Below are 26,565 nucleotides of genomic sequence, written 5' to 3'. Positions count from 1 at the left end.
CTTACTCTGGCTATTTTACAAGACTGTTAAAGAGTCAAATGAGTTCAAATTAAATCTAATCACAGAAAATCCTGGATCAATTTTTAAGCAGTATTTTAAGTATAATGTATTATTAATACTTATTCATTATGGCACAAGAATATGAATGGCTATATACCAGTATGAACAAATCCAACCACTCTAATTAAAGCTCTGTAATTTTATTCCCTTTACAAGTATTTCTCCCATCTTCCCATTTCATATGTAATATACTAAAATCTACTGAGTAAAGCTTTGGGCTTGCCTGCTAGAAGAGACTGCTTTGTGGTTTTTAGTTTCACTAACTAAAATAGATTCTTTATTTCTGTTATTTAACATAATTCTATATATTTTTACTCCACTGGAGTAGAGCAGCATTTTAATCCTGTACCTATTATTGTATTAAAAGGATAGGCTGAAGTAACAGAAATATTTCAGATTGAGAGATAGTGCTTAAGTTACACTTCATACTTCTTTCACAACCTCCAAACCTACTCCAAGCTCAGACCAATATGTTCACTCTCTGAATGAAATAAACATGGAAAATATAAGATAGACATTAAGAGTCTTTCTCCTTTCTAACCCTGGCCCTCAGGCAGCACTGTAGTAGAACTTTTTATGGCTCCCAGGGTACAGAAATACATAGGAGTACTTTGCCAACAAAGGTCTGTCTAGTCAAGGCTATGGTTTTTCCAGTGGTCATGTATGGATGTGAGAGTTGGACTGTGAAGAAAGCCGAACGCCGAAGAATTGATGCTTTGGAACTGTGGTGTTGGAGAAGACTCTTGAGAGTCCCTTGGACTACAAGGAGATCCAAACAGTCCATCTTAGTTAAAGGAGATCAGCCCTGGGTGTTCTTTGGAAGGAATGATGCTTAAGCTGAAACTCCAGTACTTTGGCCAACTCATGCGAAGAGTTGACTCATTGGAAAAGACCCTGATGCTGGGAGGGATTGGGGGCAGGAGGAGAAGGGGACGATCAAGGATGAGATGGCTGGATGGCATCACCGACTCGATGGACGTGAGTTTGAGTGAATTCCAGGAGTTGGTGATGGACAGGGAGGCCTGGAGTGCTGCGGTCCATGGGGTCGCAAAGAGTCAGGCACGACTGAACAACTGAACTGAACTGAGGGGCAGGATACAAACGAAAAGCAGGGGAAGAAATCTTTGCTTTTCTTAATCACTTTTAGCATATTTAAATTTTGATTATTCCTAAGGTATATTTCATATATTAGTATCCACAGTCAGTTTGATTTAAAGTTCTTATATTGACATTACTAAAGATATTAAAATATACACATTCATTTTGGTAGTAATTTAGTTTTTACTACACTCAAGTGGGAAATCTTTTAAATGAAAACAGCTACTCTGTGCCTGAGCTTAAAGGTGAGTCAAAAGTGATAAAAGAAGAAAAAAATAGTTCTTCTTAAACTAGACTATAAAGTCAAAATGCTTGTGAAAATAATACTGTCCATCCACCACACACTGGTAAACAGCAATGTCTTATTTTTTGGCCAAAATTGTATCAGCTCAACTGTCACACATTCCACATCAACAGATCTGATGCACGTGAGAGTTTTTTTTTTAGAAAAGAAAAATGACTAAATAAATGGACTTCCTTTGATGGACCAAATCTAAAATATGAAACCCATAAAAGCAATCTTTGATAGTTAAAAGGTTATCAGTGTGATACTGCTATAACATCTAGCATAGGAAGAGGAAACAGTGAATAGAAAATAGGAAGAAAGCCAGGCTACTTGTTGAGTCACTCCTTTAGTATGTGCTTGTTTTTTTTAATATATTTTATTACTTACTGTGTTAAAAGTACTTTCAAACTCAAATAAGACCTCTCAATAGTTATTTCTAATGGGTATATTTTAAAAAAAATTTACTGAAGTATAGTTGATTTACAATGTGTTAATTTTCTGTTGTACAGCAAAGTGACTCAGTTATACATATATGTGTGTGTGTGTATATATACACATATATATATTTTTCTTTTTCATATTCTTTTCCATTCTGCTTTATCACAGGATATTTTCATCTGACTATCAAATTTAAAATTTTAAAAGCAGACTCCTAGGAGGAACAACTAGAAAAATTACTTAATGCTATACAACGTGAGAGGAAAAGTTATCCACCACCATGCCCTACCCGCCTCACTCCAGCTCCTGCTAAACTAAGCCAAGTAAGTATAACAACTGTCAGCTCTGTGCTACAGAAGGCTTCTACCAAAAGCCTTTAAACCAAGTGAGAGTCTTCTTTCTTTCAATGCTGGGAGGTAGCTCTGAAGTAGAAGTCTTTGTGGCTCCCAGAGGACAGAGATATTTGAGTAAAGCACAAATTTTTGTTTTTTCTTAATATAGTCACAGTCTACAATGATTAAATTAAGATAAAAGAAGATAAACAGCATGATTTTCCTATACCTTGTTTTGAAGAACTTCCTAGATTATGACATTTATACTGGAGTATACCAAATCAGGTGTATAAATCACACTAAGATTAAAAGATGAAACGTGTATAAAAAGACAAGAATCCTAAATTGCTCTACAGTTTCAAAAATACCTAAAAACACAGATTGGTAAATGGGCTTTTTTCAAGACAACGAAATTTCCATATTAAAATACCACAGTGAAATAAGATAGTCCATAGAACTGAAAATAGGTACTAAAATTCTCAATTTTTCTCCTCTTCTCAGCTGCTAGTAACAATCTCTAGAAAGTTATTCAGCTTCAGTTTTCTAAGTCATTAGTCTCCAAATCCTCTTAATTTTTTAGTTAGAAAAATAAAGAACCAAGACAGTCAGTGAAGCATTTCAAGAAACTAGATTCTGAAAATGAAGTTAAATTCAGACAACGTTGAAATACAAAACTGGAAATACTACTGACATGTATAAAGTACTAGTTTCTGTCGTCAATGGTGACAGTTTTGCATGTTTGTCTTCAAAGTAACACACTCATGACTAGATAAAAAGAATTTGAAGCGCTGGCACACATACATAAAATTGATCAAAAGGCACTGTTATTACTATCTATCCTCCATGGCTCAAGGAAGAGTTTACAAGCTAAGGAAAATCCTTTTCCATGAGTACTACGGTTACTGGCACTTATCATAACCACATAAGTAGTATGGCTATTCATCACTAGAAGATAATCTATTGTAAAGTTACTTTTGCTTCTTCTCATCCCATCATCACATCTACTTTTCTTCCTATCAATTTCTGCACATGAAAAAGAAAAACAAAGTTTAAGCCACAGAAAATGTTAGCTGCTTTCCTAGGAAGCTGAACAGAGCAGCGCTGCATAGTCCTAGTCTTTTCCTTAAGAAAACAAGAACCCAAAGGGGAAGACTCTTGTGCGAGAGAGAAAGTATGTGTATGTGTGAGAGAGAGACAAGAGAGAGAAAGTGCATGTGTGTGTGGTGTTAAGACAGAGAAAGAAAGGATTATTTTAAGACCCAGAGAAATATGAGCAACATGATTTCTATATATCAGTGTTAATAGTAATCTGTTTGGTATTGGCCATGTTCAACTGGATCAAACATAAAACTAATAAACTAGAGCTATAAATTATATACCATAGAGAAGACAATCAGTTACAGATTGAGAGAGCAGAAAATTCATATTTCATGTCACCTTCAGTAGTATCTATAAAACACATCTCTTAAAACACTATAAACAGAAGGTTTATCTTAAAAGATACACAAATGACTTTAAAAAGTTAAAATCTAGACATTTATAATGGAAAAATTTATTAAATAACCATATTAGTATGAAAATGTACCTTAAAGGTTAAGCTATTTAGGGTTCAAAACTTGGACAAGTAAGTGTGCAAATCAAAACACAATTTTTCAGTGAGTTTCCAGACATTGCATAATAAATCTGGAATAATTACAACATTGATCAGTAAAACCCAATTAGAAACAGTTATACCATAGCAAACAGAAATGAATTACCTCGTCTTCGCCCATAACTCCTCGCTGCATGTAAACAAAGGACAAATTGTAAAATGTCAGAACTAAAAATAAGCCCACATAAACAAACATTTATGACATGGAAAGCTATGTGGGCATCTGGAAATTAGAACTACTTTGTCTTAAGAGCTACCTCAATATCATCACACAACATGTGCAAGGTATTTTAATATTTACAAAGCACTCTTTTATGTGCCATCTGAACCATATAAAAACTGTGAAATTAACTGGAAATACAAAAGTTATTCTCAATTATGTTAAAACTCATGAATAAGTATATTTGTTTCATCTAATTGGGATAGGAATATGTAACACTTTATGGTTAAATAGCATCCAAAATATTTTTCCCAATGAAGACAACTTGAATTGAATCCTTACTTTTCTACTTATAGAAAGTGACACAGCATATAATGTCCAACTAGTAATTCAGGTCAACATCACTTTTTATGCAAAGCCCTGCATGGAAAAATAACTGGAAGACACATAAGAGTGAAAAAATAAAACAATACTGAACTGGTCCGCTTAAGTTTACAGAGCTTAGATAGACAGAATACAAGACTCATGTTCAAACTTGCTTAAGTGAAGAAATGATCAATGACAGACTAATGATGCTTTCAATCTTTCTGGTACATTTTATAACAGCTAAGTGTTTATTGTCTCCACATCTGGAGTAAGAGGGATTCCGATACGAACTATTATTAGTATCTTCAAAGAACAGTACATATGTTAAACCTTTAACAGTGTAAAGCAGAAAGTATTTCAACCTATGTTACTAGCAGTTTACCGATTCCTCATGGAGAAAAAACACTGCAATTTATTTTTCATAAGAGTATCAGTTTGATAAAATCTACAACTTGTTTTTAAATAACTTAGCTCCCAAATCTGAGTATACTATGAGTATTTCTACTCTAGAATTAGCAGGAAACCAAAAATGACTATCAAAATCAAAATCTTAATTCATATTCATCGATTTTTTTTAGGTCTGGGAAAAATCTGTTATTGAAAAATTTCAAGTCAAAATATATATTAAAGGTTGTCAGAAATGTAGTCTCTCCAAAGGTATGAAATTTAAAGATCAAAGGAAAACATTTTACATCATTAAACACATTCTATTGTAGAGATTTTACAAAATTAAAAAAAATTATACTAAGGCTTTAATATAAAGAAGTGTGTCTACAGGGTGGGGCTACAGTCTTAGTTCCCCTATAATAAAAAGGGGAGAACCAAACCTGAAAAGTCTTAATCGTTTTTATTTCAAGAAATAAGTCAGTAAATGTAAGGTTTGTATTAGTCTTTTATATAAAGTAACTTCATTAACATCCCTGCATTTTACTGTCTTTACTTAATGTATACTCTATGTACAAACTGTTGTCTTCTATAAATGCAGACTTAACCTGTCCATGAGCTCCAGTTAGCTCAAAACCTGGCAGATTTACCTCACCTATATACACATTTATATATAGCTTACCTCTGTGTGTGTTTATGTATATATACAGATTATATTAATATATAGCTTAACTGATCTATATATTAGTTTCGGGTGAGGGTAGTGGTAGAAGTGGCATTTGGAATTTTGTCATCTAGGTCTTCTGAGACATGTAATCCTTAAGAAAAACAAAAGGTCTCAAAGAGACTGACGGTCAACTATGGAAAATCAGACACTAGGAATTATAAAAGGAGTTATCAAGAACAGGCTATGGAAGGATGAATTCCCTGAAGTCTTTATAATTGTATTCAGCATCAAAGTGGTCAATAGGCCCCAAAGCACTTCACAGCTTAAATCAAAAGTTGGACTTCCTGCTTATCTAAAGGCATTAATCTAATATAAATTTGCTTTGGGGAATTTCATTCAGGGTTGTAGAGGGTCAAATATTCAAAAGAAAATAAAACTTTTCATCAAATTTAAAGTCATATTATAAAGTTATGATTAAGTAATAATGTACGAACTCTAGGAAATAGTGAAGGACAGGGAAGACTGGGGCACTCCAGTCCATGGGTCACAAAGAGTCAGACATGACTTAGCAACTGTACAACATAATTCATGATCTATTGAGAAAATTAATGACATCATAACCAGTTTATGGTCTTAGTTTTTATGTTCTTAGCTAAGGCTAGTCAACATTAAAATAGTGAAAATATGTACAAATGTTCACAGCATCTTAGGTTTCGTCTCATTTCTAGGCTTGAACACATTACTTAGAAAGTTTCTCCAACTATCTCATACCTGAGGAATTTTAGAATCCTGTAAAGAGCTATTGCCCTTATTTCTTGGACAACTCTCAGATTCCAAGTCTCTACATTACCAAAAATAGAACTGACTGCAGATGAAGCTAAACCATGTGAAACATTCCCTACTCCCTGTCAGGGAAATAACCAATCTCCTACCATTATGCTAACCAATGGTGTGTGTACTCAACTTTCCTACTAATATTTCTATGTGAATTTCATGGATATGTTCCACTGTAACCAAATCAGAATTATCAGAAATCCTCAGTGAGAAAAGAAAATCATTACACATCTAGTAATCATTATGTTTTAATTAAAACAGACTTCTTTAAGCAGTATGCCCCTCCCAAACTCATTTAGAATATGATTTAGAGGGAAAAAAAGGCAAATAATTTGTAGTATAAAAACACTGTACTTAGAGTATTAAATTTCAGGTACATAGATTTATAAAGCATCATAAAAAAGTGAGGAACTGGCTATTTAACATACGTTTGTATATACATATGTATATATGTATGTATGTGTGTTACAATATATAGTATAGACACACACATACATATTTCTTTGTTTTCAATGAAGGTAATAAGGACGTGAGAAAAGCCTGAAGATCCTTCCTATACAAGGGATGTTACAGTTTGGGTCCTGGTTCCCAATAATCTGTTTAGATCCTAACCTGCAGCTACTTAAAAAGAAACAGGATAATTCTAGCCTTCTCCTTAGGACCTTTGTGCCCTTAGGTATTTACTCTCAGCAACAGTCTGTGGTACCTGAATTACTGCAATTGGAGGAAGGGACAGGTCATACCAAATCAGCTGGAAATACATTTAAAGGTTAACATTTTCTTGGTGTGAAGCTAAAGACATTATCCCCCCCGATCACAATCCTTTTCAAGATCCAAAATAAATCTGCTATGATCTACTTCACTTCCATCAGCATCAAAAAAGAACTGATTGCATACTCAAGATTCCTATTTTCATGACTGAATATACTTAAGACAATTTCATTACTGAGTACATTTTCTTAATTAAAAGATACACATTATTTCCTCCTAAAATAGAACAAGCTCTTGATTACAAACATGGCTGTATGTGGTTAATCACAATAAATCTGAATTTCAAACCAGCTTGCTAACCCCCTCCCCACACTTCTGCTCTGTTCCCCTTTTGAAAAATCACATGTACTAATAAAAATGTAAGCTATTTTTCTTGGGAGACATGTGAAGGGTGTACAGTAATAGAAACAAATACTCCAATGATGCACCATTTTGTATTACTTCTAGAAAATATTTTTTTTCACTATTGTTAATTAAAAATATAAGATTTATACATTTAGAAATACAAACATTAAAGCTGTCATTCTAACATCAGCCAGTAAAACCTTTGGTTTTTAGACAATCTACCCATTGCTATATAATGCAACTTCCCTAAGGTATTTCTAGATGTTAAAGCTAGACTCTTCTACAATATCTGAATTATTCAATAGTGGCAGTGTTCACTAGTCAACTGGATTTCTAACTGAATTGAGGAACACAGTCTATTGTAGGAGCCTATTTGCAGTTATATTCTATGACATTTTTTGCTGTTAAAATCTGTTAAAAAAAATCTAAAGAACGACTTCACGAGACATATAGGTATGGGATTATAACTTTTTCTATATCTGAGTAAACAGAGGCTCAGAGTTAACGGATTTGCCAGGGGTACTTCAGAGTTTCACCTATTTTGACCAACTTCCTGACCTTTACTCCAGTCCCTCTGTATCCTTTATTATCCCTTATTTAAAAGGAGTATTTACATGTTTAGCTATCATGCTAATTACTCAGGAAGGTAGAATCACAAAACCTTTACATCGTCTGCCTTATCTTCATAACCCCTAGGCCTGAGTTTATGTATTATCTTTTAATGGACTCAAGCCTAGCACCACTAGAACATCACAGATTTCTGCCAGTACTGCATTAGCTAAGGAATGATCTTAAACTGTAATAGGCGTGTGTTTATTTTAATGTGCATTTGTGAACCATCAAAAGTCGTCTTGGGTACCACAAAGGGTGAGTGTATCACACTTGAGAAACACTGCTTGAGGAATCATTTTACTTTTGTTGACTCCCAACTTTGAGCTTCTTCCAAATGGTTCTAGTCAGGCTTTCTGAAGTAACGTAAGTCTTTGTCCACTATAAATAACTTCCTTCAAACACCTGAAAATTCCAGTTATGTCTTCTCTTAATTTTATATTCCCCAAACAGATCCAGCTTCTTCATTTATGCACAAGACATGATTTTTACTCTTTCAAAGTCATTCTGTCACTGTTACCACCCATTACCATAACCGACTTTTACTGTCAGGAACCGTTCTAAATACTTCATGTGAATGAAATCACTCACTTCTCACAAGATCCTTCTGAGGCAGGCAGAATGCTGTGTCTCTTTTACACGTGAGGACTCAGAGACAAAGGGAAGTTTGGTAAACTGCCCAAGGTCACACAGTTAGAAATAGCAAACTCTGGTTTAAATCCAGATAACCTGGCTCCAGAGTCTGTAATTCCAACCACTGCCAACTATTGCTAAACCACCACATGGAAGTAATACTGATGTAGAATTTATTACCAATATTGATTTTAAAGATCAATAATATCAGCTATGCTTGTTGGTTAAATAATATTACTAAATCAGTTGCCTAATGGTGAGTTAAATTTGTGACAAACTAAAAAGAGCAACAATTTAAAAAGCAGGTCTATGTACTGAAATGCTATAATTTCTTTAATCCATCAATAATATTTCATAATAACTCAGTGTAGGCAGAAGTTTGATATTAATATCCCTTAATTCTCACTTCTCTCTTCAATAACCTTGACATCTACAAAAAACCCTACATTCTTAACATTTAATACTTTCTTACCCTATAAATATACCCTATTTTCTGCCCTTGCTTTTCCTCTTAACCAAGGATCCCAGATAAGCAAAGCATTCTTTTTTCCTCTCTGGATCCAGTTGTTTCTACTAGCCTAAACACTTCTGATGTCCTAGATTCATCATCATTTTTCTCCCCTAGTCCCTTGTCAGAAGTTCAGAATTTCCAGGATGGCTTACTGTACTGAGTATGTACTATAACTCTAAAATGGAATTCTGTAAAGGATGCTAACATAAAAAATAAAAACAGATTTGTCCATAAGATGTAACTCCTGCCTGCCTTAAATTTATTATTCTCCAAACAAATCCAACTCTTTCATCTATTCACAGGACATGATTTTTTTTTTGAAAATATATATTTAATAAAATATGACTAGGTCTACTATGTGATGGAACACTCAACATCTAGATTATTTATAAAGGTTTTAGACAACTGAAGAAGTCAATTAGTTTAATAATGTTTAGTGCAACCGAAAGTATAAACTGTAAAAACAGTGTGGCTACTAAGCTCTGCTCACACAGAACCAACACATTCTATTGTGATTATGATATACTTCTGAATCATTCTATTTTACTATGTATTCAGCAGTCTAAGAACATCTGTGAATGATCTAACAAATTATCTCATACAGCACTTTCCTTCAGATAGACTTTAACAGAATACGTGAAACATATGCAAATTCACTTTTCAACTGAATAGCTTTTCTTAGAAGTTAAAAATAGAAATGTGAATGACCTTTATTTACCACACAGACTGTTCCAAAAGAATTTAAGGAAGTCAGGATATCAGCATATTAAAAATGTAGCATTACCTAAAGTTATTATTTTATACATCAAGCCATAAAAGTAATAAAGATTATGATCTATTTTCTGTTTTGTAAACTCAATTTCAACAATGTAATTTTCAATCACAGATTTAGAATTCAGAGACCAGCTGCTTAAATGATGATATGGTTTGTTAATTCCATGGTAGAGAAAAGGCCGCATGAAGAGGTCCTGGAATGTAATTTTTAGTGCCTTTATGGTCAAAGTCTATGGACTGCTAGATCTCTGTAAGGCCTGGCGTGAACATGATCTCAGTCTAGAGTGCAGAGTCTGTTAATACTGTGACAATTCTACTTCTAACCATCCTGGAAGATCCTCAGGAATAAATAAACCAGTGATTAGACTAGGCTAGCATGTGGTGGGTGCTCAGTACAGAAGGGTCAAATGTTGAACAAATCAATCTGTCACGTCACTTAACACTTTGCTTCTTCAATTCTTCTTTTATTCCTTAATCCTATCTACCTTGACTATCTCCTAGGTAGCCTAGACTTTCTTCCTATTTTTCCATCTTTACTTAATATTAATTTTTACTTAACACTGGAGTTCACATGGTCTAGCTTCACACTGTTTTTTCACTCTTTGTTTCTCAACTTCATTGCCAACTTTTTTCAGCAAAGCTTTAGTTGAAGAAGTGTCAAGCCACTCTAGCAATTAATTATGTATTTTAAAGGAAGTCCTATACTATCTTTACCATTCCTTCTTCATCCTCCTTCCCTCTTCTCAGACCTGCCCCCTGAACATACTCTACAATAAATAAGTGATCTTTAAAATTAAAAAACAAATAAATAAATAAAAGCAACCTTTGCGAAGGGTATTTTAATCCTGCCGTGTCTACTCCAAAGTCATGGAAGTGCTAGGTACTGTGACTCCAAATGCAATATTTGTCCAACAGAAAGAAAACAACTTTAATGAAAGTCTATTTATTCTTTTTCATGAGAGTAAAATTCACTGTGTAAACTTTCTAACTAGAATAAATTAAGTATACTATATTTAGAGAATCACCAGTATATTTCCTAGTTGAACATAAACACAAGTGTTATAATATATAATAACAGTTTCTACACACTTTGTAAATAGCATCTCATTTCATTCTCATAATGAACTTTGAGACTGCTATTCCCATTTCACAGATGGGAAGCTAAGGCACATGGAAGTTACTTGACAAGTTAATACAATAAACTGGAAAGCTGATATTTAAACTCAGAACTGCCTCCGTAGTCATAGACATTGAATTACATCATGCTGTCAAAAATATACTTCAATGGCTGCTTTGCCAGTGAGAATATGCTCAAACTCCTAATTCTATTTTCTATACAGGAAAAGTTGCAGCTTCATTTTTATACTTATAAAATGATTAACTTGTATGTATGGGGAAGGTTTAGAGAAACATGTATTCAGTCATCTTTACATACATCAATTGAAAACATAAAATGTTTTTATAAAAACTTACCATTTAACATCAATAGATTGTCAGTTCCTGGATGTGGATAGCTCAATCGACCTTTAAAAAGATGGGAAAGGGAAGTTTGAAGATTATGGAGCTATTTGAAAAGCAAAAAAAAAAAAAAAAGGAAGGGGAGTAAGGAGAAGAAATTTACTGAGCACAGTACAGTTCTTCAGGAATAAAAAATTAATGTTTAAAGTTTATTAACTGAAACTATCTTTGGAAGTTGAAAACAGTGAACTTTAGTTCTCAGAATATAAGAGCACAATGTGATTTGGGAGCAACCCTTACAGAATCAAGTTTTCTTTTTTTGGAATGTAAAAACAATGTAGGTATCCGAGTCTTTCAAACTTAATACAGGATGTGAAAATTAAAAAAAAAAAAAATTCTCAAATCTGTTTGTAATTCTCTCTAAAGATCTATTTTCCCAAAAATCATATTTGAAGGACAGAAACTTATATTCTTAAAAAAACACAACAAAATGTCAAAAAAAACCCACAAAGCCCCCAAACTCTTCTCAACTTGCTCTTGAATTCAATATGATTTTATAAGCTGAATTTAAATAAAGCTTAATAAAAACACCTTAAAGGTTTTACCACAAATAAATTGGAAATTTAACAGTTTGATATTGTTCAAAGTTTATAAATGAGACAAAAATAAAAACATAAAAAATGCAAATATTAAAGCTTAGGAGTATAATACTTCTTTTTGAGTCATCCTTCATTAGGGAATTTTGCATTTAGAAAAATACAGAAGGGACGACTACTATATACTGCTGTGGAAGAGAAAAAAGTTGTACATGAACAACTGCTGTAGTTTTACATCATAATATTTATTTGATTAAATCCCAAAAGCGAGGATGATCATTTGTTTGTAGTCCATGAAAATATAGGATTTTCCTCGAATGACTGAATCTTTGATAGACTATTAGAAAGGTACATTAAAATCTGCTTAGAAAACTTTCAAAAATTAAATATCTGTGAGACTGCATTCTAGCAACTTTTAGCACAGCCCTTGAAAAAGACACTACGACAGAGTGCAAGTGTATTGATACCAGAGGGAGAAACCAATGGCTGTCAATGAACCTGACAGGATTTGTAGAGTACAGAGTAACTGCATCACCTTTACCGCCTCAGCAAGTACTTTATACTCGAAGGGTCCTCTCCAAAATATCCCACACAAAACAGATACTTTCTACTGGCTTTCAATTACGAAGTTAAAGAATTTTATCATCTCCAGTGCAAGAGCAAGTGGCAAAGGTAATCCAATTTTGACATTAAAACAGGTAAGCAGATATATACAGATATATAAGATACTTATATAAGTATATAAGGTAGTTATATATCTGCAGATATATAAGCAGATATATGTATACGTATCTATACACATAAACACACACACATCATCTGAGTTCTAATTTAACTACACACTTCGTTTTCACACTGAACTTAAAATAAATGTTTCTGACCTTCAAAGGACAATTTACCAGCCCTTACTGACTCCTAAGTTTCATGCAGCATGACATTAGTTAACGGAATGCCATACAAGTAAGTTTATTGATGTGCTTTAGTATGCAGTGAGAAACAGGAGAGTAAGTACAAAGGGCATAAGATAAAAGAGTTAGGAAGCAGAGCTCTCTTGAACTGGATATTTCAACAGCGTGGAACATTACTTTGAAGGATCATAGTTTATTTTGGAAATATGCCTATTTCTAAACATCTTGTTGCAGATGACCAAATTTAGAGAACAATTTAAGGCTACAAAAAAATCACTGTTATACTGAGACTGAAAACCGAAATCCCTAACAAAGTGGCAACCTGTATTGCTCTGTTCAGTATAACAAGTTCATTAGTCTGTACACTGATGCTAAGGATACAAACACTAGTGAGATAGTCTCTGCTTATGATGCGGTAGGTGAGACAGACACAAATAAACAATTCCAATACACTTAGCCAAGGGTAAAGAGTTATGTACAGTAGGCTATATTAAAAAAACAAAAACACAAATGAGTATTTAACCAAGTCCAGGGATTCAAGCAAGATTTCCAAGAAAAGTAAACTAAGCAAAGCCTTAAGCCTAGTTCCACTTCAAAAGACACTCAACTTCCAATTGCCACATAATTATCCTCTAATAGGTTCACTGTTCACTTTATTTTTCATCATAAGACACAGGTAACAAGATATTTTCATTACTAATAGTCTTTTGACTTCTTGGCTTTGAATGGACTTAAAAGGCACACCTTATGTGAAAAGTTCAATAAACAGATATTCTATTTGCAAATGGATAGATATGCGTAAAGATGTTCTAAAATATAATTCTTCAAAGAAGAAAATCTCTCAAGATAATAAAATACTCCAAATTGAAATAAGCAGATTTAGATTTGTTTTAAAATTACCCAGTTACTTTTCCTCTACCATAGTGAAATACTAATACATCTTTTACAAGTAAACTTTCACAGCTCTATTTTACATGTGAGTAAGTGTTAGTTGCTCAGTCATGTCGGACCTTATGTAGCCTGCCAGGCTCCTCTGTCCACGGGATTTTCTAGGCAAGACTACCGGAATAGGTTGCCATTCCCTTCTCCAGACGATCTCCCCAACCCAGGGGTAGAATCCAGGTCTCCTGCATTGCAGGCAGATTCTTTACCATCTGAGCCATAGGGGAAACCCATCTATTTTACAAGGGGTAGTATTAAAATTACTTTCATTAAGAATCTGCCAATTGACAGTAATAACTAACACTGGAGGTTTTATGGGCTTCCCTGGAGAATGGGATTGGCCTAACCCACTCCAGGATTCTTGCCTGGAGAATTCCACAGACAGAAGAGCCTGGCAGGCTACAGTCCATGGGGTTGTGGAGAGTCAGACACAATTGAGCAACTAACACCTGCACTTGGCAGGTTTATGATGTACCAGGAGCTTTTCTTGGAGAAGGAAACGGCAACCCACTCCAGTATTCTTGCCTGGAGAATCCCAGGGACGGCAGAGCCTGGTGGGCTGCAGTCTATGGGGTCGCACAGGGTCGGACATGACCGAAGCGACTTAGCAGCAGCAGCAGGAGCTTTTCTAAGTCCTTTACAATGAATTACTTAACCCTCACAACAATCCTGACTTAGGTACCATTATCTTCCCATTTGAAGATAAACCGTGCCACAAAAAGTTAAACATCTTGCCCAAGATTACAGTACTGGCAGGATTTGATCCAGGCAGATTAGCTACATACTTAATCACTATCTTATGATGTCTTCCTAGCTAATAACAATCTGGATCAAAATATGTATGATTGGTTATACAAAAAAATTCATTCAATGAAAAACTTCACAGAATGATTATGCAGCATAGATAACTTATCCTTTAATACAGAAAAACAAAAAATAGAAAAAAGCCACATTGCTATAAAACCAGTTTCCCCCTGATGTCTAAAGGCCTGTGACACAGAGGTAGTTGTAGATTAACACTTGTTTTGTCAATACTCGGACACACAAATGGGCAAAAAAGAGACTTTCCCAACCTTTCTTGTTGTTAAGTGTGCCCATGTGTCTAACGTGTGGTCAACAAATGTAAAACACAACTGGTAAATGAAGTTTCTGGGAAGTATCCTTAAAAGGGAAGCTCTTCCCTTTTCTTGATTGTTTCTCCTGTTTTCTGGAATGCATATGCAATGGCTCAACCGCATCAGCCATCTTAGATCATGAGGCAGAAGCTGGGTGTGAAGACTACAAGACTGAAGGACCCCAGACCCATGAGAACCACAACACTACTTCTCGGAGTCTTATGTTTATGTAAAAGAGAAAATGCCTATCATATTTAAGCTACTTAGGAGTTTTCTCGGTTATACCAGAAGTTAACTTTACAGATAAAGTCCTCTAGCAGTGAGTTTGAGCAAATTAATTGGCCTATTATTTATGAATGTAAAAATATGACAAAATATAGTAACGTCATGATGGTTTTAACATATCTAAAGAAATGGGTATATACTCCCACTTGGTCTCTTTTACATTAAAATACTATAAAATTGAAAATAAATAATTTTGAAAAATCTGTATTCTTAGGTGTTGGTGAATAACTAGAAGACCTACAGTACCTTAAAAATTGTCTTATTAGTCTATTATTATTTTAACAATAGGCATAATACATATACAAAAAGACAATTCATATTAGCCATTTCAGATGCACATTCAGTTCAGTTCAATTCAGTTGCTCAGTCGTGTCTGACTCTTTGCGACCCCATGAATTACAGCACACCAGGCCTCCCTGTCCTTCACCAACTCCCGGAGTTCACTCAAACTCATGTCCATCCAGCTGCTGATGCTATCCAGCCATCTCATCCTCTGTCGTCCCCTTCTCCTCCTGCTCCCAATCCCTCCCAGCATCAGGGTCTTTTCCAATGAGTCAACTCTTCGCATGAGGTGGCCAAAGTACTGGAGTTTCAGCTTTAGCATCATTCCTTCCAATGAACACTCAGGACTGATCTCCTTTAGAATGGACTGGTTGGATCTCCTTGCAGTCCAAGGGACCCTCAAGAGTCTTCTCCAACACAGTTCAAAAGCATCAATTCTTCGGCGCTCAGCTTTCTTCACAGTCCAACTCTCACATCCATACATGATCACTGGAAAAACCATAGCCTTGACTAGATGGACCTTTGTTGGCAAAGTAATGTCTCTGCTTCTCAATATGCTATCTAGGTTGGTCATAACTTTGCTTCCAAGGAGTAAGCGTCTTTTAATTTCATGGCTGCAATCACCATCTGCAGTGATTTTGGAGGCCCAAAAAATAAAGTCTGACACTGTTTCCCCATCTATCTGCCATGAAGTGATGGGGCCAGATGCATATTACTGCATCAAAAAACACTGACAAATATGATAACTGCATACAACTTACCAACTATAAAGATAAATTATTCACAAGGCAATATTTAAAGATATGTGATAAGTTAAGCCAATATTAGACTATTCATATATATATTCATATATATATATATATTTATTGATATGTATCAGCACTTAAGTTCTTTCTCCAAACTACTTACTACCAACACAAAGAACTTACTAGTGATAAAATGATAACATTTATTTCATGTTTCCTTAGATTTATAAACATTCTTTTAAAGTTAGAGAAATATGAATTAGAAAGCATAGAATGAAGCAATCATTTCCCCAACATTTCTTAATGCTTGTGTATTCTCAAATTTAAAGCTTCTAGTTAATGAGAAGATAGCCATTTGATGAGTTTAGTTGCTAAGTTGTGTCCAATTCTTTTGTGACCTCACAGACTGTAGCCCAACAGGATCCTCTGTCCATGGGATTTTCTAGGCAAAAATCCTGGCGTGGGTTGCCATTTCCTACTCTAGGGGATGGCCCTGACCAAGGAGTTGAATCCACGTTTCCTGCATTGGCAGGCGAATTCTTTACCACTGAGCCACTAGGGACGCCCACTCGATGTAGCATCTTACTTCCTTTCCCTGATACCATATTCTCTTGGTTCTCCTCTATCAGCAGCCACTCCTAAGGTCTTCTTTGCAAGTAATTTATGTTCCTCCTCTTCTCAACCCTTAAATGCTAAAGCTCCAGTGGTCAATCCTCAGACTTCTCTCTCTACACTGCTCCCTAGATGACATCGCTGCCAAGTCTGCTAAGTCACTTCAGTTGTGTCCAACTCTGTGTGACCCCATAGACATCAGCCCACCAGACTCCCCCGCCCCCGGGATTCTCCAGGCAAGAACACTGGAGTGGGTTGCCATTTCCTTCTCCAATGCACGAAAGTGAAAAGTGAAAGTGAAGTCGCTCTCTTAGCGACCCCATGGACATCAGCCTACCAGGCTTCTCCATCCATGGGATTTTCCAAGCAAGAGTACTGGAGTGGGGTGCCATTGCCTTCTCTGCTAGATGACATTATCTGCTACCAAAACTTTATATGTCATCTCTAAGCAGATTATACTCACATTGTATCTCTTAACTGCAACTCTCTACCTTAACTCTGTATTTCCCCAGATTAGTATACAGCACTTTTTCCCAGTAGTTTGCTCATCTCCAAACTTTGGGTTACCTTATTCCCCACTCTGACTGATCTGTGTATAAATCTGTCACCTGTTCTCTTATCAACACAGAGCCCAACCTGACTACTCTTCACCAGCTCCTTCACTGTCTGCCTGGCCTAAGCCATCCCCATCTCCTCACAGACGGCCAGAATAACCTCATGGTCTTGTCTCCACTCAGCAGTGATCCTTCTAAAACCTAAGTCAGCTTATATTGCTCTATTGCTTAAAACCCTCCCCCACTTATCTGGCCCCTCATCATCTACCATTCTAACCACAATGGCCTCTGCTATTATCCAAACATAGCAGGCGCATTCTCATTTCAGGATCTGTATACTTCCTCCCCTTTTTGATCCAAAATGCACTTGCCTACATATGACCAAAGTCACACCTCTCACTTCAGTTAGGTCTTTAACAGATGCCATCACAGACCATCCTGTCTAAAGCAGCAGCTTCATTCTTTCTCTGTGCCCTTGACACTATGCTTCTGCCTTCAAACAGAGGCAGATTGACAACACTGATTCCTGTTGTCTCTGTCTTGCATTAAACAGATCCATGAGGGCAAGACTGTCATTTTTTATTCCCTACTCTATCTCTAGCATGTAACACAGAGCTTGATACATAACAGATTCAAATATTTATTAAATGGATGAAAAAAAGTCTCATTCTGTTATGTGAACTATGACCTTGATCTAAAGCACAGTACCTAAATATGCATTTGTATGTGAGACAGGGAAAAGACATTCTCTCAGTGAACGGAAAAAAAAAAAAAAATCACAAAACAAGCTTTTATCAATTCATTTCTTAACCCCTTAAATATGGGGAGGGGAGGGAAAAAGACAAGTCCTATTTTTGCTCTTTGCCAAGATTAATTTTTCCCATCTCCACAAGTGTTTTCTTTTTCTTTAATGAATGCATCCAAAAAATGATCTTCAAAGCCCCAATATTCACAGTTAATGATGCCAACAAATTTCTCATTAGTGATGAGAAAGGTGCTGAACAACAATGCCACACGTTCTGCCAACTCTTTTAAACAGAAAAAAAAAAATCACACATCAAGAGTTTGAATTAGAATAGTTAACCAACTAATAAGAGAAGTGGTATGGTGTGGTGGTTCAAAGCACAAACTTAAGAACTATTAAATTCCACCAGCTACTAGCAATGAAATTTAGATATTTATTATTAGTAAGCCATCACAATCATCAAACTTTAAATTAAGGCTAAATATCTACCCTTAGTTGTGATAATTAACTAAACTAATCCATATATGTAGAGTTCTGAGAACAGAGCTTAGCATATATCAAAAGTTCAATAAATGATAGCTATGATATGTTATATATTGGGTACATATATTAAACCAACACACATACACAACACTCTTAAATAAGAACTAATTCTTCTTTTTTATGTGCTTTAAACAAGGCATTGCTCCCACTGCTTTGGTAGACTCTTCTCATATTTCTTTCATTATCTACATTTCACCTTTATTTTGAAACCCAGTTAGGAAAAAAAAAAATGGTTCACAGGAAGCCTGGTAAAATCCACTCAGAATGTGGTCATTACCAACCTTGAATAATTTCAGTCTCTGCTCAGATCCAAAGGGCAGGACAGTCATTCCTGACCTCACTCCCAAATCTGAATGCATGCCTCATAAAAGCCTAAGAATAAGATCATACAAATGTAGAAAAGACCCTTAGATCCAGATTCCAAGAAAGCAACAGGATCATTCCTTACCTTCATCTAATAAAAGCCATCAGTCTACTTTAGTTTCCAGGAAAATTAATCAAGCTAATTCACTCATAAATAAGGATCCCATTATAATTTTCTTCACCTAATATTTATAACTTTCAAAACATTTATCCAACTAATACTAGACCATACATTAGGAGGGCTTCCCCGGTAGCTCAGCTGGTAAAGACTGCAATGCAGGAGACCCCGGTTTGATTCCTGGGTTGGGAAGATTCCCTGGAGAAGGGATAGGCTATCCACTCCAGTATTCTTGGGCTTCCCTGCTGGCTCAGCAGGTAAAGAATCTGTCCGCAATGTGGGAGACCTGGGTTTGATCCCTGGATTGGGAAGATCCCCTGGAGGAGGGCATGGTAACCCACTCTAGCATTCTTGCCTGGAGAATCCCCATGGACAGAAGAACTTGTGAAGGCTACAGTCCCTGGAGTCTGTAAACACCAAGGAACATAGAATATGAATAAGTTTTTTTTTAAGTATAACCACAGAGAAAGACAAAAACAATAAAGGGCTAAACTTAAGTCGTTAATCATCTGGTAAGATAATGTTTTATTGTAAAATCACTTCAATAAAACTGGTACTAACTGATATATGCAATTAAATGTTAAAATCATGTTGCACTAGTGGTCACAAAACTTTAAATTATAAAAGGGTTTATTAACAAAAGTAATATTGAGAATAACAAATGGACAATCAAACATCATCAGTGATAGTACAAACTGACATAAAACTTAAAAATAAATTGGCAAAAGTGGGGGTGGGGTGGGATGATTTAGGAGATTGGGATTGACCCAGACACATTACTATGCATAAAACAGATAACTAATTAGAGCCTGCTGTATAGCACAGGGAGCTCAGTGCTCTACAGTGACCTAGATGGGAAGGAAATTCAAAAAAGAGGATTTTTGCATACATAGAGCTGATGCACTTCACTTTACAGCAGAAACTAACACAACACTGTAATGCAACTATACTCCAATAAAAATTAGTAAAACAATAAACTTAGTCACGCTTAGGGAATTAAGACTGCTGGTCACCACCATGGTCTGATTCCACAAGAGTGGGAAATCTGTGAACTATCTCAGCAGCAGCAGACATCAACCAAGGACCACAGGTCAAGTAGCAACCAGGCTTTCAAAAGACACTGTTTTAGAGCCAGAGAAAGGATTCCACTTCCAAACTGAGACTCTGCCCCTCACTTATGAGTTTCCTTCCTTCTTATGCTTATTGAGACAGGCTGGGACCTGGGACCCTTTGCTGCAGTGAGCTCACCTGCACAAAGGTCTATTTGAGCATCAGAATACAAAGAAACCATACGGAACTAAAAATAAAGTGCCTACATGTGCAGTTGCAGCACATTATGAACAATAAGATACAAAAAAAACTCAACTGCCACTTCTGAGGCATCAGGAGCAAAAGCACAGTACTGTGCATGATCTATCCCTGCACACAGCGCCTCCAGGGCCACCAAGGGTGGGTGGACCACTTAAGCCACCCCCTGGCCTGACCCACAGATCCACCCCTACCTTCACCCCATTTAAAGGACTAGTTCCCTCCCCGCCTCTCAGGGAGCATAGGAGAGAACAGTGAAAATCTGTTATTTGTTTTCACTCCCTTTTGCTGTAGCAGGAGTCAAAATAAACCTTGCCTATCGTGGTGGCTCAGACAAAGTAAAGAATCTGCCTGCAATCCAAGGGACCCAGGTTCAATCCCTGGGTCAAGAAGATCCCATGGAGAAGGGAATGACAACCCACTCCCGTATGCTTCCCTGGAGAATTCCATGGACAGAGGAGCCAGACGGCTATAGTCCATGGGGTTGCAAAGAGTCGGACAAGACTGAGTGACAAATACTTTCACACTTTGGGGGGAAAAAAAAGTTGGCAATATGTGTCTAGTGCCTTGAAAACAAATGTAATGTCTATTCTATGGAAATAAACTCAGAAAAAGCTCATTGACTTTCATTTAAAAATTTAAATACCCAAATGTACAACAGTAGGGGAATGGTTATATAAACTTTTTTGCATGCATATAAATAATTTTAAGTTCTAAATAAATATTGATGAAAATTTTTTGGACCATTGTTTAATCTTTCAACCAATAATTCACTGAGCCTGTTCTATTTGGTTGGCACTAATACAGATGCTGATTCAAGATAAGGCAAAAACAGAAGTGGTCAATGCTCCCATGATACACTCTCATGTGAATAGAAATATACACTGAAAAAAAATAACTGAATCAGAAATAAATGAGAAAAGTGCTCCAATTGAAAATTTACATGGTTGCTTAGCAATCCTTACAAAGTAACCCACTACTGACCAGAGTGTCAAAGAGGCTTCACTAAGGAGGTACTTAAACCAGGGATTACAGAGTCTTCCAACTGAACATGGAGTGAATACATGAGCTCATCTCTGCTGCTTTCTGAAACCTCTAAAATGTCAGCATAGAAGTTTTAAAGAGGCATAACCACCATTATGACAAAGAGAATTGGACAGGATCACAGAAGAATCATATCACATTTTCAAAAGCTGTGAAAATGAATGGCTGATTGGTAGTTGACTGTGGAGACCAGAAATCACCAAAAACACTAAAGGCAACCTGGTGTGTACATGGGGAAGATTATCAAGAAATAAGCCATTTACTATAATGAAAGCCCCCAAAAGTTGAGAAATAAGCAGCTCTGGTTATCATTCAGAGTAGATATGAGTAGAACTGAAAACTGGGAGGTGGATGATTGGTTCAAGCAGAGACACCTGCAGCCCCTTCTCTGGCTCTTCTAAGAAGGCTAACTAGGCAGGACTACAGCTTCTAGGCCGAAGAATGGAAGACAGACATCCAAGTCCATTCCCCAGAACAAAAGAAAATACATGAACACAGATACTGTGACATACAGATCCACTTACGGTAATGCTCACTAGATCATAAGCTGTAACTACACACAGTTTCCAATCACCATTTCTGTTTTATCTTTAAAAATGAACGGACAGCAAAGGATCATAAGATACTGAACAAAAGTCTCCAGCATGAGAAAAAAAAGAGAACAAAACCAAACAATTACAAAAGAGGAACTTGAAAGAAGCATAGACAATACAAGGAACTGGAAAAATAATAATGTTTAAACACTCCAGAGAAATAAGATCAAAGAATAAAAATAAGAAAGTTCTCAGAATTTTTCTAAAGAGGGTCTTAAAAGTCATTCAGAGAAAAATTTTTAAATAAAAAAATCATTAGAAGGATTGAAAGTAAGAGATGAGGAAACCCTTCCAAAAGGTGAAACAAAATATAAAGTCATGGAAGTTAGAAACCAAACGTTGAGTATAGGAGACAATATTTCAAGAACAGCAATTTCAGAGAAGGGTAATATAAAAAATAAAAGAGAAGAAATTATTAAAAAAAAAAAAGGTAAAAAAATTTTCCAAGAACTGAAGGAAATTAATCTCTGAAATAGGAGGACTCAACTAATGTGCCGTACAAGAAATAAAACAAGAAAATGGAATGATAGAAGGAAAGATGGAAGGAAGAAAGGGGAAGAAGACAGACGGGTAAAGTCCCCTACCATCATACACAGGAAGACCCATATTCATTAGTACAAAAATTCAGAACCACAGGCATGAAAATATTCTAAAAGCTTCCAGTAAAAAAGTAAAATTAAAAAACAGAAAACAAGACAATCATACAAATGAACAGGTTTTAGAATGGTGTTAAATTTAACCCTGGAAGTAATGAAGCATTGCTTTCAACATTCTAAATCACTAATACATAATTCCACACGAGCCTATCATCTTATGTAGGTAGAATAATCATGTTTTTAATACATACAAGCCTCAAAATTTATACCCCATCTGAAAGAAGGTTGTAAGATAGGCCCAATAAAACATATATAAATCATTAAGAAAGAACATGGAAATTAGGACATGAATCCCAAAGGAATAAGGAATTCTTGGGCTTAAGGAAACCACAAAATGACAGTTATGATGGGCTACAAGAATACTCACACCATTGTGGGCGGGGTGGGGGGAAGACAATTTATATGACTATTTGCTGTTTTTACATGTTCCAAGAAGCTTCAGTGTTTTACAAATATATTCTGGGATGAATTAGTGCATGTACTTAGAAAACTAAGCAAACAAACCAAAAGAGACAATGATAAATTCCAGGAAAAAGAGTTATATGAGAAAGAAAATGTTACAGTACAAAACATATGAGGTTCATCTGTAAATAACATTTGTATTATCACAGTAATTGCATCCTCTAAAACAAAAGTGGTCCTAAAATAGTTTTCAGAGGACAAAGCAGTGAAAATGTTGGGGGTATGGGTAAATCAAAGTAGACAGTCTACAGACAATACCTAAAATGTAGGAAATATAAAGCATAAGCATATTATTTACAAATAATTATGCGAAGAATAGGTACAGTTGAAAGTGGCTACATCCAAGGAACAGAAATCAGAAGTAGACAGAGCAGAATGAAGAAAGACTTCTATTTTTTCTTCTATAAACCTTATGGCACTATTTTACCTTGTAATCTATGTACATATATTTTTTAAACTAACTTTTTGAAAGTTAACCAGGTTAGAGGGAAGGTAACTATTTGAATATCTCATATATCTTATGTTTCTATATTTAAAAAGAAAAAATGAGAAAAATTATATACCAAAAATATTAAACATGGTTATTTTAGCTTGTGGAATTATTGATAATTTAAAAACTTTTTCCCCCAAGTTTTTCCAAATTTCCTTTAATGAATACACACTACTTTTTGAAATAAGAAAAACATTTCAAAGAATAAAGTCCTATATCCTGCAGGAAAACCTTTCATTAGAGACTCTCAGATACTTTTCAAATACTTATTTCAAATACAAATAAGCTGCTAAAATTCATAGGCTCAGTTATCCCATGTATTTATCACTTCAGGTTCTATATAAAAAAATATTCTTTCTGCTTTTATTTTCAATTTAAAAATAAGGGCTGTAAGCCCATATTTAAAGTTCTAGGATAGATGCTTTGCATGAGTAATAAACTTTTAATAAATACACATATGCTTTGAATAAATGTGATTTTTAAGAAAATTCATTGTCATTTCTGTGCAATAGTTTTTAGTTTTTAGAAAAGAAACTGTAATCTTATATAAGTCAAATCATTTAGTTGACTATTCAAAGATGCTTGGAAGAAATAACAACTCTAAATTTAATAATATTGTTGCTAAGAGAAATATTTAAAATTAAATAAAAATTTAAAATCTCTATCCATGATACCATATTTCAGATGAATCTTCTACAACAAGAATTTTTACAATCACACTTTCAAAATTTCCTTTTCAATCTGCAGATAACATTGACAACAGAAGTTCTACTCTAATAAATTGTTCCGTTAAGATGAACTAAATTCTGAATAGTTGGGGGTAAAGGTATCAAGTATGTCACAACAGTGATCACCTCTTAAAATCAGAACACATTTAATAAAATGTATATGGCTTCTATATAATTTAGTCCAAAAATAATTATTTTTTTCCTCTTTATCAAAGGCCAATGATCTACAGAAAAAGAAAACAAAATCAATGAAGTAAAAGGGAAAGAATATGTAAATTCTACTTATTCCTTTTTAAAATAGAAGGAAACATTTTACTTAAAAACTGAAAGCATACATAGCAATCTATTATCTTGTTTTGGAAAACATTCTAATAAAATGATTTTCATCTATACTTTTTTTCGGCACATGTGAAAATTTTGACTTCAAGCCACACAGGTGGCTGAAGAAAAGCAAAATGGTTCTGGGAAATACATGCCTCTCTATCAGAGTTATTAATAAGCTAGGGCAGTTTAAGAGGAGGGAAGTAACTATACTTTGACATGGATATTGCTGGTATCAGTTTTATTTTTCGCTCTACTCTATTTTAATAAAAACCACTCAATTTTTTTAAACTTCTTATAGATTTCTTTGATCTTGTTCTAATAGAGGAGAGTTTCTTAAAAGTGTACTCATCACATAACCTGCCATGGCTAATTTCTAGAACAGGGCCCTGAAGCTGCATGTTAAACATGCTCTCCAAGTCTGAAATAATTTTTTTTTTTCTAATTATGAAATTTGATTGCTTTTTAAAGACTTTTTTTTAATATGGAGAATTTTTAAAGTCTTTTTTGAATTTATTAAAATACTGCTTCTGCTTTATGTTTGGGTTTTTTTGGCCACAAGGCATGTGGGATCCCCAACCAGAGATCAAACCCACGCTTCCTGCGCTGGAAGGTGAAGTCTCAACTGCTGGACAGCCGGGCAAGGCCCCAGAAGCTCTTAAGCTCGAAAATGTAAGTTCTCACACCAGAATTTTAGAAACTGATACAAGTTATTTTGTGACTCTGTACTTAAATTGTAAACTGTGGTTTCACCTGATGGGTCCAATGTGATAGTTACTGATGTGCTCAGACGCTCAGCCCTGTCCCACTCTTTGTAACACCATGAACTGTAGCCCACAAGGCTCCTCTGTCCATGGGATTTCCCAGGCAAGAATATTGGAGTGGGTTGCCATTTCCTCCTCCAGGGCAATCTTCCTGGCCCAGGGACTGAACCTGTGTCTCTCACATCTCCTGCACTGGCAGAGTTCCACAGAACAGCAAGGAGAGAGAAGAAAAGTCTTATTAAGTGAACAATGCAAAGAAACAAAGGAAAACAACAGAATGGGAAAGACTAGACATCTCTTCAAGAAAACCTGAAATACCAAGGGAATATTTCAGGCAAGGATGGGCACAATAAAGGACAGAAATAGCAAGGACCTATCAAAAGTAAAAGATATTAAGAAGATGTGGCAAGAATACACAGAAGAACTATACAAAAAAGGTCTTAATGACCCAGGTAACCACAATGGTGTGATCACTCACCTTGAGCCAGACATCCTGGAATGGGAAGTCAATTGGGCCTTAGGAAGCATTACTACCAACAATGTTAGTGGAGGTGATAGAATTCCAGCTGAGCTATTTAAAATCCTACAAGATGACGCTGTTACACTCAATATGTCAGCAAATTTGGAAAACTCAGCAGTGGCCACAGGAGTGGAAAAAAAAATCAATTTTCATTCCAATCTCAAAGAAGGGCAATGTCAAAGAATGTCCAAACTAATACAACTGAACTTATTTCACATGCTAGCAAGGTAATGTTCAAAATCCATCAAGCTAGGCTCCAGCAGTACATGAACTGAGAAATTTCAGATGCACAAGCTAGATTTAGAAAAAACAGAGGAACCAGAGATCAAATTGCCAAAATTCACTGGATCATAGAGAAAGAGAATTCCAGGAGAACATCTACTTCTGCTTCACTAACTATGCCAAAGCCTTTAACTGTGTGGATCACAACAAACTGTGAAAAATTCTTTAAGTGATGGGAATACCAGACCACTTGACCTGCCTCCTGAGAAAC

The 26,565-nt window shown here is 35.4% G+C and overlaps 1 protein-coding gene across 6 annotated transcripts in view; it reads right to left on the bottom strand.

Annotated features, from left to right (window-relative positions):
* Positions 1-26,565, bottom strand: part of CPEB2 (cytoplasmic polyadenylation element binding protein 2) — a 68,832-nt gene that overhangs the window by 22,065 nt on the left and 20,202 nt on the right. For 2 of the 6 annotated variants that reach the window (XM_070791814.1, XM_070791817.1), the window contains 2 exons: positions 11,393-11,443; positions 3,972-3,995 (listed from right to left, as the gene is read on the bottom strand). The exons of 2 other annotated variants lie outside the window; for them this stretch is intronic. In XM_070791814.1, the coding sequence (XP_070647915.1) occupies positions 3,972-3,995; positions 11,393-11,443 (75 nt within the window). The remainder of the gene's footprint in view (positions 1-3,971; positions 3,996-11,392; positions 11,444-26,565) is intronic. 2 more of the 6 variants (XM_070791819.1, XM_070791815.1) reach the window with 1 other exon arrangement.

This window comes from Bos indicus, chromosome 6, assembly GCF_029378745.1.
Source record: "Bos indicus isolate NIAB-ARS_2022 breed Sahiwal x Tharparkar chromosome 6, NIAB-ARS_B.indTharparkar_mat_pri_1.0, whole genome shotgun sequence".
Taxonomy (NCBI): domain Eukaryota; kingdom Metazoa; phylum Chordata; class Mammalia; order Artiodactyla; family Bovidae; genus Bos; species Bos indicus.
The sequence above is the reverse complement of the archived record's forward strand: the minus strand, read 5'-3'. Positions and strand labels throughout refer to the sequence as shown.